Source organism: Oryza brachyantha, chromosome 2 (genome assembly GCF_000231095.2).
Source record: "Oryza brachyantha chromosome 2, ObraRS2, whole genome shotgun sequence".
NCBI lineage: Eukaryota > Viridiplantae > Streptophyta > Magnoliopsida > Poales > Poaceae > Oryza > Oryza brachyantha.
Window position 1 is genome coordinate 1,210,538 of NC_023164.2, and position 14,525 is coordinate 1,225,062.

A 14,525-nucleotide genomic window follows, 5' to 3' on the forward strand; every position below is an offset into this window, starting at 1 on the left:
TCTTTTCAAGCGCCCACAAGACTTTATAGGGAAGAAGCCTCTCTTTCTTTCTTTTGCTCGTTCTTTCTTTTGTTTTCACTTTGTTTCTTCTTCCCATCCTGATTTCTTCCCGTCCTGATCTGGAGCAATGGCGACGGAAGAAGAAACACGGGAAACAACAGATGGCCTGGTAAGAAATGGCTTCTCATAGTCTCTGGCTCCTGCAGAACTTGCTTGTTTCTGTTTCCATGCATGCATACTTTGTGCATATGCAAAACTACGTAGAGAGCTTCAGTGTTGCAGAAATCACCAACATGGTGATCAGCTCTGTATGCATCATTTAACCATACTTTGGCCAATTCGCAAGGTAAAACATCACCACGTCTTACTGCTTGCTTCATTTTGAGCATATATGCATCAGCTAATCAGAGTTTTGCCCTTCGCAAGGAAAATCATCACCATGTCTTCTTGTTTCATGATCTCTTATGCTAACCTCCTCCATAGCTTCTATGGATGCTCTTTTCTTTCAAGGGTTCTATGGATGCTCTTCATGTAGTATGCCAGCCTGAGTTCATTTGTGTTCCTAAACAAAATCCAGCACTGAGTTCATTAGTTTTCCTAAACAATCTTCAGAAGCAAAGCATGGGCTTAAACTATGCAGTAGGCTAGCTCACAGTAAATGAGTAATCAACTTTCCCTTTGGTTTATAGCAAACTGAATTGAGATGCTGACCTTTTCATAATTTCATTTAATCATTTCTTTATTTAGTTACACAAAGTTAGATTTGTTTAAAAGGGTCCTGTTTATCAGTATCTAACCTATTCAGAAAGAATAAGAACTGTACGCTCTTCTCTTTTATTTTCACAAAAGAAAATCATTACCAGTACTCTTTCACCCAACTTGATATTTCCTTCATTAATTTTGTGAAAAAAAAAACTAGAAATAGTGTCATTTAAAAGGTATACTAACATTTACTTCTATAATTTTACTTTTACCTATACACAGAAAGCAAATACATTAACAGTCAGAAACAGTATATAATTATTAAAAGATTAATCAGACTTTGTGTCAATGTAACACAGGCATGTAGTAGTTTACCTGAAGCATGCATAAGCATATAGTTGTCGAACTAATCTAACAAATATAAGCACTCCATACTCCTGATAATCCTAATTCATCCAAGAATTAGTATAGACTCCTAAGACAGGCACAATGTTTTCCAGTTAGGATGTCCGCATTCCAGATTCAGGAGCATAGCCTTTAGTCTTCAATTAGGTGTGCCACCTGGGTTAGCATGTGGCATTACCATATTATTCAATAAGTTAGCCTGTTTTTTGTTGACTAGTTGGTGTACTAGAACTATGAAATAGATACTCTTACATGCAGTCTGACTGAACCTGCATGGCTGCATGTGCCATCAGTGTCATTCATTGGTAAAAACAAAGTTGCCAAGTGGAAATCCTTTCTGTCATGCTGGACAGTGGGCACTTCATATGTGGTCTGTAATGCTGTAGTAATTATGTTTTTGGATGTCCCCTTGTACGGATTACAATTGAAGCTGAACAATGTTAATGGATACGGAGTATTTGAATACATAGATGCACATTTTTAGCAGTTTATATAATATGATATCATTTTTTATTTGGAAAATATATTGTCCTCAAATATATGGGTAGTCATTGTCAATTCCTAACTTTCTAATAAGAAATAAAAATGTAATAATGACAACACAACATCGCATGCAGCGTATTAGTTTTATGATCTCTAGTTTTATATGTTGGATAAACCTTTATATTTCTCAGGAAGTTCAAATGGAAGCTGCAAACGATTTGCAAACACAACTTGACAGCAAGCATTCTTCTATTAAAGAGATAAAGTGTGAGGCGCGAACCATGGATTCAACTGGAGGAATATTGAAGATTCCAGAGGACCAAGTTTTAGTAGAAGCACCCTCTGAAACCACAATTCCTTCAGAACATAATCTAAATGGCATGGCATCCTCTCTGAATGGGCATGTGGATAAAGAAGAGAATATGTCAACTGAGCAGCCCCATGAAACTAATCAGGAAAGTCAAGAGCAGGTAGAAACTTCACCAGAGGGAATAGGTACCTATCAGAGAAACAAACGTAATGAAGAGGAGGTAACTGATTCTCTCAGCCATGGAGAGAGTGCATCAGAAGATATCACCCTTCCCAAATTTGAGAATGCAGAGGCCACGGATCATGGCCAACAAGGTTTTGAAGGTCATGTAATGAATGACACCATGGTACAGGAAATTGATAATGCTATTGAGCAAACAGTTGATGCTTATGATCTGGATCCATCAAAAGAAACCAAGGATACACAACCTGCAATCATGACAAGTCTTCCTGATGATGAGGTTCTAGCCCAAACTCTGCCTGGAATCAAGTCTCCTCTGAAGCCTAATGTGGACGACTTTAATGCCATTCCAGATACTATAGATGGAAACAAAGAAACAGATGAATCGACTAAAGATGAGGATAAATTTATCGTAGAACATGCAGACGAAGAAGCCAAAGTACAAGATCAACAGAGTAAACAAGCTGATGATATGGATGCAGAGGTGTTGCAGGAAGAGATATCTGAAAGCAAGGAACCTGATGTGCCTAAAACTGAAGAAGCCGATGAGGCGTCAATTGATGATCAAGGAGCTCTGGGTCAAGAACCAGCTTTAGAAACCAATGCCAGTTTGTCCATAAAAGCTGAAGAAACTTGCCACAAAGAGAGCTATCCAGAAGAGAAAGTTATTGCAGAACATGCAGAAGAAGAGGTCAAAGTAGCAGATCAACAGAGTAAGCAAGTCGATGACATGGATGCAGAGGTGTTACAGGAAGAGATATCTGAAAACAAGGAACCTGATGTGCCTAAAACTAAACTAACCGACAAGATGCCAATTGATGAGCAAGAAGCTCCGAATCAAGAACCTGTTTTAAAAACCAATGAGAGTTTATCTGTAAAAGCTGAAGAAATTTGCCATGAGAGCAATGTGGTCACTGGTGGGGAGAGAACTCCAGAAGATGATGCCACTACAAGGGGGGTAACTGTTGATATCAAAGAAGAGCAAAACCAGGGATCAGTAGAAGAGGTAAAAGATGCTGAAGCAGTTGATACTGAAGAAATAGTGCAACAAAGTAGTGTTGCTTTTGATGAGACAATTCAAGATCATGCAGCAACTACAGATCCCAGTTCTGATATCCAACATATACCGAACACCGAACCAGAAGAAACCAAGGACCCTAGTGCTGTCGAAGCTGAAGAAGTAGCCAGTCAGAGCAATATGGCTTTTTCTGAAGATGCAGTTCAAGATAAGGTAATACCAAGTGAGCCACCAGAAGATATACAACCAGTGCAGGAGTTGGAACAAGAAGAAACTAAGCAAGATGATGAAGCTTCAGACAAAACAAATCCTTCTATCTTCAGCAGCTTAAATCAAGAAGATGGTACCGGGGCAAGTGAACCACATGCAACAGAACTAGCAGAAGAGGCTGCTGCCTTCAGTAACTTACATCAAGAAGGTGGTATAGCTGACACTGATGAACTAGAAGAGGCAAAGGAAATTGAAGCCACTGAAACTGAAGAAATCACCCACCAATCCCCTGCTGCTATTTCCACAGAACTGCCAATAGAAGATAATTCAACATCAAGTAAGCCACATAATGATGAAGTTCAGCATTCCCTGGAACAAGATTCAATGGAAGTGAAGGGTACTGAAGCTGCTGAGATTCAAGGAATCTCCCATGAAAGAACTATTGCTACTTCTAAGGAGGATGCTGTGGAAGATGATGGCACAGAAAAAGGACCAAGCTGTGTTTCTCAAGAAGTACAAGATGCAGAGTCATCAGAAGAAATCAAGGAAAGAAAAGTTGATGATGTTGTAGAACCATCTAATGTGGCAACTGTCGATGATGTAGAAAAAGAAAACAATGTTCAGACAATTGAGAATATTGCTGAACTGCAACTGCAGGGTCTTGAATCAGAAGAAAACAAGAACCCTGAACCTTTTGAAACAGAAGAAGATTTCAACAACAGACATTCTGCTCCTTTCAACGATCCAGATGAAGAAGTGAAAACAACAGAATGTGAGACAGAGAACACAGAGTCAACAGTAGAAATAAAGGAAACTGAAGACACTAAAACTGAATCAATTCCCCAGGAAAGCAATGCTTCTATTTCTGAGGAGCCTACTCCAGAAGATAGTGTAACAGCAAGTGAAACAAACACTCGAGAGCTAACTATTGCAGGATCAATAGAGGCCATTGAGGACAGCAAAGATACAGAAACTGAAGAAAACACTGACCAAAGTAATGAGGTTTTTGCTGGGGAGGCAACTCAAGGAGATAACATACTTGAAAGCGTGTCAACTGCTCATACACAACCAATGCAGGAGCTGGAATCAGAAGAAATAAATAAAGCTGAATTTGTTGATTCGAGTGTCCATCAAAAGGATGATGCTGTCCCTCAGAAGAAACATCTAGAAGTTAATCCAACCACATGCGAGACAAATGTGATTGTATCAGCAGAAGTGAGCAGTGCTGAAGTCTCCGAAGATCAAGAAATTGTCCACCAAAGCAATATTACCCAATGCGAGGAGCAAGCAACTGAAGAAAATTTAACAGAAGGTGAACAACGCATCCTAGAAATGGGATCAGTCCAGGATATGAAGGACACGGAAGCTACTGAACCTGAATTCATCTCCCAGCAAAACATTGTTTCTACTTCCAAGGAGTCTGCTTCAGAAGAAAATGCTGCAGCAAGAGAACTTGGTTTTGATGACAGAGAAACACAAAATGATGGACCAGAATTAACAACTGAACATGATGATATGAAGGCCTTAGAAATACCTGACCAAAGCAGTGAGGCTATTGTTGAGGGGACAGCTCAAGAAGACAGTCTATTAGCAAGTGAGCCAGCCAATAATGTGCAAGCAAAGGAGCTTGAACCAGAAGAAATAAGGTACACTGTAGATGGTGAAACAGAAGAAGCTTCCCATCAAACGCATGATGCTGCTGTTGAAGGTAATTGGACAAGTGAGCCAGAGATGACAGAATCATCAGAACAGATGAGAGACACTGAACCAACACTCCATGACAGCAATGTTGCTAGTGTGGAGGAAATAGAAACACAAGATAATGCAGCAACTGAACAAAATGTTGGTAACCAGCAACTTCAGGAGCAAGAATCAGTTGAATTCAAGGAAACTGAAGTTCTTGAACCTCAAGGAGTCATCCCATCTCATAATGTTTCTAGTTCTGAGGAGTTTAATCTGCAAGAGACTGTAACAAAAGAAGAACCAAGTTCTGACACTCAAGTGGAGGAATCATCAGTAGTAATTGAAGATAGTGAAGATGTGAGTAGTGCTGTACTTTCTGAGGAGGCAGCTCCCGAAGAACATATACTAGCAACTGAGGCAACTGTTGATACATCACCAGTTCAGGAAGCAGAAGTAGAAGAGAGTAAAAATATTGAATCTGTTGAAGTAGATGATAATACAGCAGCAAGCGACCTTCCAGGAGAAGAGATGGACACTAAAGTCATAGCGACTGAATTGATCCCTTATGAGAGCACGACTGCAGGCGTCAAGGAACTCAATGAGGATGTGAAAGGCAATGTTGCTCTTGCCGAGGATGCAGCTTCAGAAGAACATAAGCCAGAACTAGAGGAGATCAAGAGCACTGAGCCAGCTGAAAAAGAACATAATATAATAGAAACTGGCCTGCCAGACGAAGAGATGAAGGGCAGTGAAGCCATGGAAACGGAAACAGTCCCTCATGATAGTAACGTTGAAAGCATCAAGGAACTTGCTGAAGATGATATAATAACAGCAAGCGCACCGGATGTTGACATTCAACAAGTTGCAGAGCAAGAATCAGTTGAAGACATGAAGTACATTGCTACTGCAGAACATCCAGGGGAAACCCCAGAAAGCATCGTTTCTACTTCTGACGAGCTTACTCCAACAGGAGAGATCACAATAGTAACTGAGACAACTTTTGCCAGTCAACCTGTGCAGAGTTTAACAGATCAAGAAACCGAGGACAGTAAATATGTCAAAACTGAGGAATCCTCTGAACTCAGTACCTTCTCTACTCCTGAAGAGGCAGTGCAAGAAAGAGATTTACTAAAGAGTGAGCCATCTTACGATATTCAGCAAGCACAAGAACTGGATTCAACAGAACAAACTAAAGGCACTGAACATGTGGAAACTGAAGATTACCAGAAAAATGGAGTTTCTACCCTTGAGGAGTCAACAACAGAGGTTGAGACAAATGTTGATGATCAAGATGTGCAGGAGAACAACTCAGTGGTAGAAGTCAAAGAAAATGAACATAAAGAAACTAAGAAAGCAGCTCAAGAAAGCAGTGAACTGGTAACTGAACAACCTTTTTATGTCCAACCCGTGCAGCAGATTGAACTAACCAAATATAGTGAGGACAATCAACTCATAGAGGCAGAAGAAACATCCAGCCAAAGCAACATTGTTACCCCTAATGATCCAACTGCAGAAGACAAAGTTGCAAATGAAATCGACCAATCTGTTGATATTGATCAAGGGCATGAACTAGAATCAGTGGAAGAAATCAAGGATATTGATGCTACTGATTCTGAAGAAACCTCCCATACAGGCCAAGCAGTTTCTTTAGTGGAGCAATCTTCAGAAAGTAATCTATCAGCTGCTGAGTTGACTCATGGTGTTCAACAAGTGAATGTCTTGGATGCTGTGAAAGAAATAGAGGGCACCGGAGACACTGGTGGTGAAGAAATCTTCTATGAACAGACAGATATTTCAGTGGATCCATCTCCAACAGATAATGCACAAGCACTACAAGATTATCCTGTGGAGTCAAACGAAGAAAACTTGGGCAAAGGAATCGATGATGTGATTTCAGTGCATGAAAAGGTCAAGGATGATATACATGAGTTAGCAGAGCTAAAGGTATGTTCAAATTAAGTACCCCATCTAAAATGTCTAGATCAGCTGGCTGCAAAATTTTAGGTAGTGCTCCATCTAAAATGTTCAAACAACCAATGATTTCTTGCATCCATCTAAAATGTTTACAATATACATAAAGCGCTAACTGCTAACTGCTAAAATTTTCTACTATAAGGACTGATTTCTCAAGCAGATGATCACTAATGATGGTTTTCACGATTCACTTACGACATTGAAGTGAATAATCTTGAATTCTTGGTATATCTAACTTTCGACAACACAGTGTCTACTAATAGGCACATAACAACAGCTATCAACCATCAGTAAATACATTATGGTTTGTAGGTTGACTACTATATTGTTTGACAAGACATAAACCAAACACATCAAGTTTTAAACTAGTGGTTACAAATTATTTAGTTAAATTAATACACAAAGTTTGAGAAAACACAGAGTTTGTAATTAGAGTTCAAAAGCTACAAAATAGAATGCAGAGTAACTGAAAAAAATGTTGGGATGGCTAGGAGGGGTTAGCCATCCAATGGAATTAAGATAGAAGAATCCACCATATTTTCCAACCCTTCGTTTAATCCAGGTGGAATATGAGCAGGTCGAGAGATCAAACCTGGGTCTGTAGGGAAAGTCACCAACCCTTGCCAACCAAGCTAGGCACGGTTCTCGCAGAGTAACTGAACAGCGAATGCATAAATATCTATTGCCACATCGAGTCAAACTTGCATTACATGGTTACAGTTATAACTTATAACTGCAAATTAAATTTTAAAATAGTGTTATATTTCAGTGCTATAATTGTGCAAACCCCAGCAGTTGTTTTTTTTAAGAAAAAAACTTAGGAGAGTGGAATAACATCTTGCATGCCCACTGCTGCACCCAAGAGAGTTCTATCAGTCTGAATTCCAAAATACACATGTAGTTTTTTGAATTTTAGGATACTTGCAGGGCAACTCACTAGAGTATTTCATACAGGATAAAACATCGGAATTGGGTGAAACAACTCAGACAAGTGTGAACAGATCTGAGGAACATGATCACATTTCTACTGAAGATACAATAGAGACTTCAAACAATACAAATCTAGATAAACATGATTCAGGCCAGATATCAAATGTTCAAGATAACGAGAAACTTCATGATGTGATGCTTCAAACACAAGTTTGTGAAAGATCGGTGGATACCATAGTCATTGGGCAACAGGATGATGCCGTGAAGAGCGTTAACTTGGATCAACAGGGAAAAGAATATGAGGAGATTGAGAAGAAAAAGGAAGAACTCCCGTCTAATGAACAGAAACATGATGACAAGACGGCTGATTTCATCATAGATACACAAGTAGAGTCCATTGATGCATTTGAGGTGAAGATCTTTTCTTGTTCTATTTTCATCAAAATTTCTTCTAATAAGAAGCACAATGAAAGCAAGTTACTATTCAATGAAATTTTGCAGGCTGAACAAACAGATACAGGGGCTACTGAAGTTCTCAATGATGAAGTAACTCAACATATATCCAACGATTCAATCCCAACAACTGCAGATGCGATGGTTAAAAACATCACAGAAATAAAAGAAGAAACTGAAGAAGGGAATGGACCAAACAATGACGGTACTCCAGAGGTTTCTGCCAAAAATTACAATGAAGATGTGCAGGAGAACAGTGAAAAGGATGCAGTGGTAGCAAACACTTCAAGTAGTGAACAGGATGAAACAAATGGTGAAATTAGAAATGAAGAGGTCAGCACAGAATTTCCATCGATGCAGTGTGAGAAATTTAGACATTTCTAGTTCAACTAACTGAAAACTGTTAAGTTTACAAATAGAAAATGCAAATATAAGTATTGGAAACTTGGTAAACAAAATCTTTTCATCAGACAGTTAACTAAGAATTCTTTTTAGCACTATCGTCTCTTTCTTTTTATTTCATTTGACAATGCAAATTTAAAGCATTACTGATTGTTTCTCCTAGCATAGTGGATTATTATGATGGACTCACTTTTAAAGTAGAAGCACCTTTAAGAAAGATGTAAATACAGTCACTTATGCTGCGATTAGAATCAATATGTTTGAATCTATATCGAAGAACATGGTAGTGGATTTGGTGAAAGTTTCTCATTGCCTATACTAAAGACATTGCTATGTTTTACTCAACTTGTAGGTCGAATCTTGTTTGGCATCATCTCTGGAGAGAGATCTTCAAGCTGACTCAGTCCTTTCAAATGACCAAATGCTAGAGAATGTAAGATTTGTTGAAGTGAATATTACCCAATATACATGATTTCATAAACATTCAAAAGAATGTTTGTAGTCATTTTACTCTTTCTAAGAAAAGGCAGAAAACAGTCCTCTTAAGTGAAAATAAATAGAAAATGGAAAAGATAACCAGTTATAAAGCAATAAAAAAAGTGAAGAGATATGAACTTGAGTTCTGCTACTTTGTAATATTATTTCATTCACAGTATATGCATGCAATTTAATTAGCAGATTTATCTATGAGCTTGGCTGTTGACCCTTCTTACTCCATTCTTTCTATTCTTAATCAAAATCCGGTTGACTGATTCAGCCGACCCGCCCCCCAAAAAAAAGGAAAAAGAAAAAGTGCAAGCCTTTTGAGTGCCAGCTCTTCTCTAAATGAACATCTCCCAGTTTCTACCAACAGTTGCATGTCTATTATGGATAACTCATTTCTGAATATGGCATCCCAAAAGCATAGTAGCTGTCATTATTTATTTACTTTAATGCTATCACAATCATCAGAGTAATGAGCTGTCCTATCTGTTGTGCAGAATCCTATAGTTGTTCCACAGAATGATCAGTACAGACTGCACAGAGCAGAGAAAGAATACCTAGACAAAGTCAACGTTGAGATGCATGCCATTCAAGAATCAGATAAAGTGATTGAAGGTGCAGAAGAAAAACAAGAAGTGCAAAATGAAGACAATGTTGTTCGCCATGATGAATCCCTGACCACAACTCAAAAGGAAGAGACATCCCAACTCCATACTGATGAACAACACAGTGCAGGCAGTAAAATGGACGATACCAGAATTTCCTATGCAGAAATCACACCTGAAAATACAAGTGCAGAGCCCAGAGAAGTTGAAAATACAGATGAAAAGAAAGGATTCGAGGCCTTTCCTGAATTTGATGTGGAAACATCCAATCAAAGTGATGTTGATCACGACTTGAGCATTCATCACCAGGTAATAATACACTTAAAAAAGTTATACTCTGATGTTTTGTCCCAGAATCTGCGTGCAATAAAACTAATACTTTTCCATCATTCAGGTTGAAGATGAAAAGTCGGCGGCCACAGAGAACAATGGTGTAGAAGCTGAAGATGTGCATCCAAAACTTGATATGTCAATTGTTGAGACAAATAATTACAATAATTTGTCTATAACCAATCCCTTGCCTGAGCATGAAACAGAGAACGCCTCAGATATAAATCAAAACAGACAATATCAGGAAGCAACTAATGCAGATGCAATTGAAAACATTGAAACTGGCCATATCAAGAAAATGGAGACAAACAATACTGCAACAACTGAAGTGGTCAAACCCAAGGAAGATATATGTGATAAGGTCAGAAGTCAGAACTCATTATCTTTATTCAAGATTTATGTTTAGTGTAGAGGAAATAGAAGAGAACACCTCACACCTCAATGAGGGGGGTGACTGTATATATATAACCAATGCAGTGTACAAGATCGAATATATAGCCATAATGTATAGGATTATTTTGTTTCCTAATATTTAGTCCTTCTAATCTATTTTTTACCATTCCATTTAGGCTAGTGGAGCTGATGGCGTACCATCTGATGGAAGTCTTAAGACATCTGAGGACACCAGAAGGAACCTTGATGTTTCATCTGCAATTACAGAATTAAAGGAAGAAAATATGAACAACGAGATGGAAGATTACAAGCTTGATCTTCCTGTGCATCCTATACAGGATGAAAACTCAACTGAGAAGGGATCTGGCTTGGATGATACAGGAAAAGAGTCCAAGTCACCAGAGAAGGCACTGCCTGCTGAACCAGAAGAGCAGGAAGAGTATCAAGTAACCAAACAACAAGATGAAGGAGACATGCAGGATCCAGAACTTGGTGGTGCACAGAAAGAGGATCAGAAAGAATCTGAGCAAGATTATTTACCTGTCTCTAGTTTCCTGATGAACCTAATATTGGGAAAAGAGAATGATGATCCAACAAAAGATTCAGAAACAGAGGTAGAAAAGAAGCAAGAAGAAACTATGAACGATGACAGTTCTTTGATCAATTCGCAACAAGAAGAAAGTTCGGTGTCATTTCCAGTAGAAAATATGGTAGATGAAAAGGTCACCTTCGAACAAGAAATGGAAAAGGTAGAAGGCTCTGAAGAAACAAAAGAGCCAGAAAAAGAACAGAGTCATGATGTCGAGCTGGACATCCAAAAATCATTAGAAACTGATGAAGAGCTCAAAAAGAACACTCTTGATTTGGAAGCGCCAATATACCAAGATAATGCCCAGGATGAGAATTCTAGCAAACTGATATCAACCAAGGCAGATGATCTGAACAAAAAGGTGGAAGCTAGAGACTTTGAGTTCGATGAAAAGTCATTTGATACTGTTTGTCAGGAAAATGTGGCAGTGGAAATAGAAACTGAAAAAGGAAGCTTGAATAGAAACCAAGTTGACATAACAATCCCAAAGGCTTCACAAGAGGATGCTTTGGAGGAAGTAGGAACAGAACTTCCACATGAGTCTTCACATGAAAACGGACATGATGCAAAGGCTGAGCAAACACTCTCCTTGACAGAACCAGATATAGGCAACACTGCAAAATTGCCTAACGATGACGACAGTATTCAAAGCCCTCCTTGCACAGAACAAGAAGAGACCATTGAAACTTCCTATGTTGAAGTGAGAAGTATTACTGAGGTTCAAGTGGAAAGTGAAGCAGTAGAAAAGAAAGAGAACCAGTATACAATTACAAGTGGAGAAACTGAAGAACAGATGGAAAATTTACATGATGATAAGTCGAAAGAAACATATTCTGAAGCAATTTCTGATGAGCAGACAACTGAAACCACTGAACCAGTTAGCTACACTCAGAGAGATTTTGCTTATGAAAAGGAAATTCCAGCAAGTTTGACATGCATAGATAAGAAAGAGAGTAAGATCTCAAACAATGAAGTCAGCAAATTTGACAAGGCTCTTGATATACCCTCACATATTCCAAATTTGCATGTTAACCAAGATAAAAAAGATGAATCAGCTGAAAACCAAATTGTGATGGAGCATAAGCTTGAAGACTCTGATCTGCAGGAGGAGCAGGAAGTTGTTGCGCAAAAGTTCCTTAAAGAAACTGAAGGAAGCCAGAAATTTATGGCAATAACAGAGCCTGCCATAAAATCTAATGAAGAGCAAGAATTGTTTGATTCGCAGGTTCAGGAAAGTGGTCTCCATGTGGTTTCACCAAAAGCTACTTCTGAGACTGAAGAAAATTTTGTGAAGATAACAAAGCCAGAATTCAGCACAGATGAAGAACATAGTCCAAAGGTGGATGAAACAAATAAGACAGAAGAGAAGACTTGTGATGAGAAAACAAAGGCTGAAGAGGAAACTAATAATAACGATGAAATAACAATGAAGGTCGAAGAACGAGGAGCAGAACAGAAGGTATCACATAAAAAGCACAACATTTTGTCTGGTGTTGGATCAAAAGTGAAGCATCAACTAGCAAAAGTGAAGAAAGCCATCATTGGTAAACCTGGGCACACAAAATCTGAATCACCAAAGTCATAAAATTCAATTCATCTTAGAGCATGTAATTCTTGTACAATATGTATTTTTGGAGGTGTAGGATATTGCAATGGGTTTAGTGAACCTCAAGGTATCTGTAATTTTGTATGAATGATTCATTAAATTGCTGTGTTTTCAAAGACGCTTGTAAATATAGGCAGGCAGTGTGTAATCCAAGTTCCCATAAAATTAGTAATTGTTTGACAAACTTGGAGTGTGAAGTGGACAACATGTAAATGGCATATTTTTCTTTGTTATTTCCTTGCTGATATGCATGCGTTGTTTTCGTGGTAATCGTGCAATATATTATACACTTCTTCATGGCACAATGTGATGTTATGCTGTGTATTGCTCTAGCTATGGCTAGAGCTGAAACATGGTAAGATGGGTTTTACATGCGAATGAATACAAAGAAATCACAGTTCATACTCCTTAGAGAAAGAAACATCTACTCATGTTGTTAAGCTACGCCTTCAGCTGGATAAGCAAAATGAATGCTGCACAGAAAGTGCTTTTACAGCGGTTTCAACATGTAGTATTCTACAGGAGTAATCTAAAAAGTTGTAAAGAAATGCTGAAGAAAAGAAAAAGATATTGTAGAAACTAACCTAATGGGATGTGATAAATCTGTTCCCATTGCCATGCTCAACCATGCTATCCACGATGAAAATCCCCAACGCAATATTGCAGGAAGCAACTTCCATTCGACACTGATTGCATACAACAAAAAACCATCCATCGTCGTGGATTCTGCAGGATCCACGGGCCACGGCCATCCCCGGCACATGACAGCGCGCAACCCGGACATGAAATGTGAGGGCGGCGGCGGAGAACTATCGTCGAGCAGGTGGCGGGCACGCCGTGGAGTGGAGACCACAGACCTGCTACCGAAGCGGGCGCTGTTCGCCGCCTTCGCTCCTTCTAATCACCCCCACAAGAGTTGCTGCCCTCGTTTCACATTGTGCTCCGCCCCCGCCTCTCTCGAGCTTGGTGAGGGCGGAAATGGCGGCAGCGGCGGCGGTGGCGCAGCCATGGCGCCTGAGGGTGAGAAGGCGAACCAGCCGTAACTCCCCCCACCATCAACCGCCGGCCATTGTAGCGGCGTATGACTCATCCGCCGCTAACGAGGAACGCGATGGCAGATGGGCCTTCGAGGATTTTTATTTCACTGGGCCGTTTTTCAGGCCAAAATTCACTAGCTCCGTTAGGGATTGCCTCGTATATGTGTCCAGGGCCCCGTTCGACACCTTGGCGTAGATATCTAAGCCCTCCTTTGTTTTCCTCCTTTCCGAACAGCTAAACGGCGTATTTTTTTTAAAATTTTTCTATAGAAAAGTTATTTTAAGAAATCATATTATTTTATTTATATTTTTTAATAATTAATAATTAATTAATCGTGTGCTAATCTATTACTATGTTTTTCATGTCGGATAACTAACCCTCTTCCCCTCTAATCAAACACAGGCTAGATTCATTAGCACATATGTGAATCTAGATAAAACTAAAAAGTCTTATAATGTGAAACATAGGAAATATTAAGCAAGAGAAAAAGGACACAGGAACAAGGGCTTGGAGAAAATTCCTATTACAAGGATGAATTTTGATTTGCATGGTCATAATTTTTAGGTTTAATCAATAATTTCCTGTACAACATTTCCCCGTTTCATATTTTTAAGACATTTTGACTTGTTTAAATCAATCTTTTTTTTAAATTTAGTCAAGTTTGTAGAAAAACATAGCAGCATCTATAGCACCAGATTAGTTTAAATATAGCATTGAATGCATTTTGCTAA

At 38.9% G+C, this 14,525-nt stretch overlaps 1 protein-coding gene across 1 annotated transcript; it reads left to right on the forward strand.

Annotated features, from left to right (window-relative positions):
* The first annotated feature begins 37 nt into the window (after positions 1-37).
* LOC102720671 (extracellular matrix-binding protein ebh) lies at positions 38-13,034 on the forward strand. The gene is made up of 8 exons (XM_006646770.3): positions 38-169; positions 1,782-6,935; positions 7,920-8,306; positions 8,397-8,681; positions 9,103-9,183; positions 9,731-10,147; positions 10,233-10,529; positions 10,738-13,034. The coding sequence occupies exons 1-8, from the start codon at positions 128-130 to the stop codon at positions 12,733-12,735; spliced, it is 8,661 nt and encodes a 2,886-aa protein (XP_006646833.1). The 5' UTR covers positions 38-127; the 3' UTR covers positions 12,736-13,034.
* Positions 13,035-14,525: the final 1,491 nt, after the last annotated feature.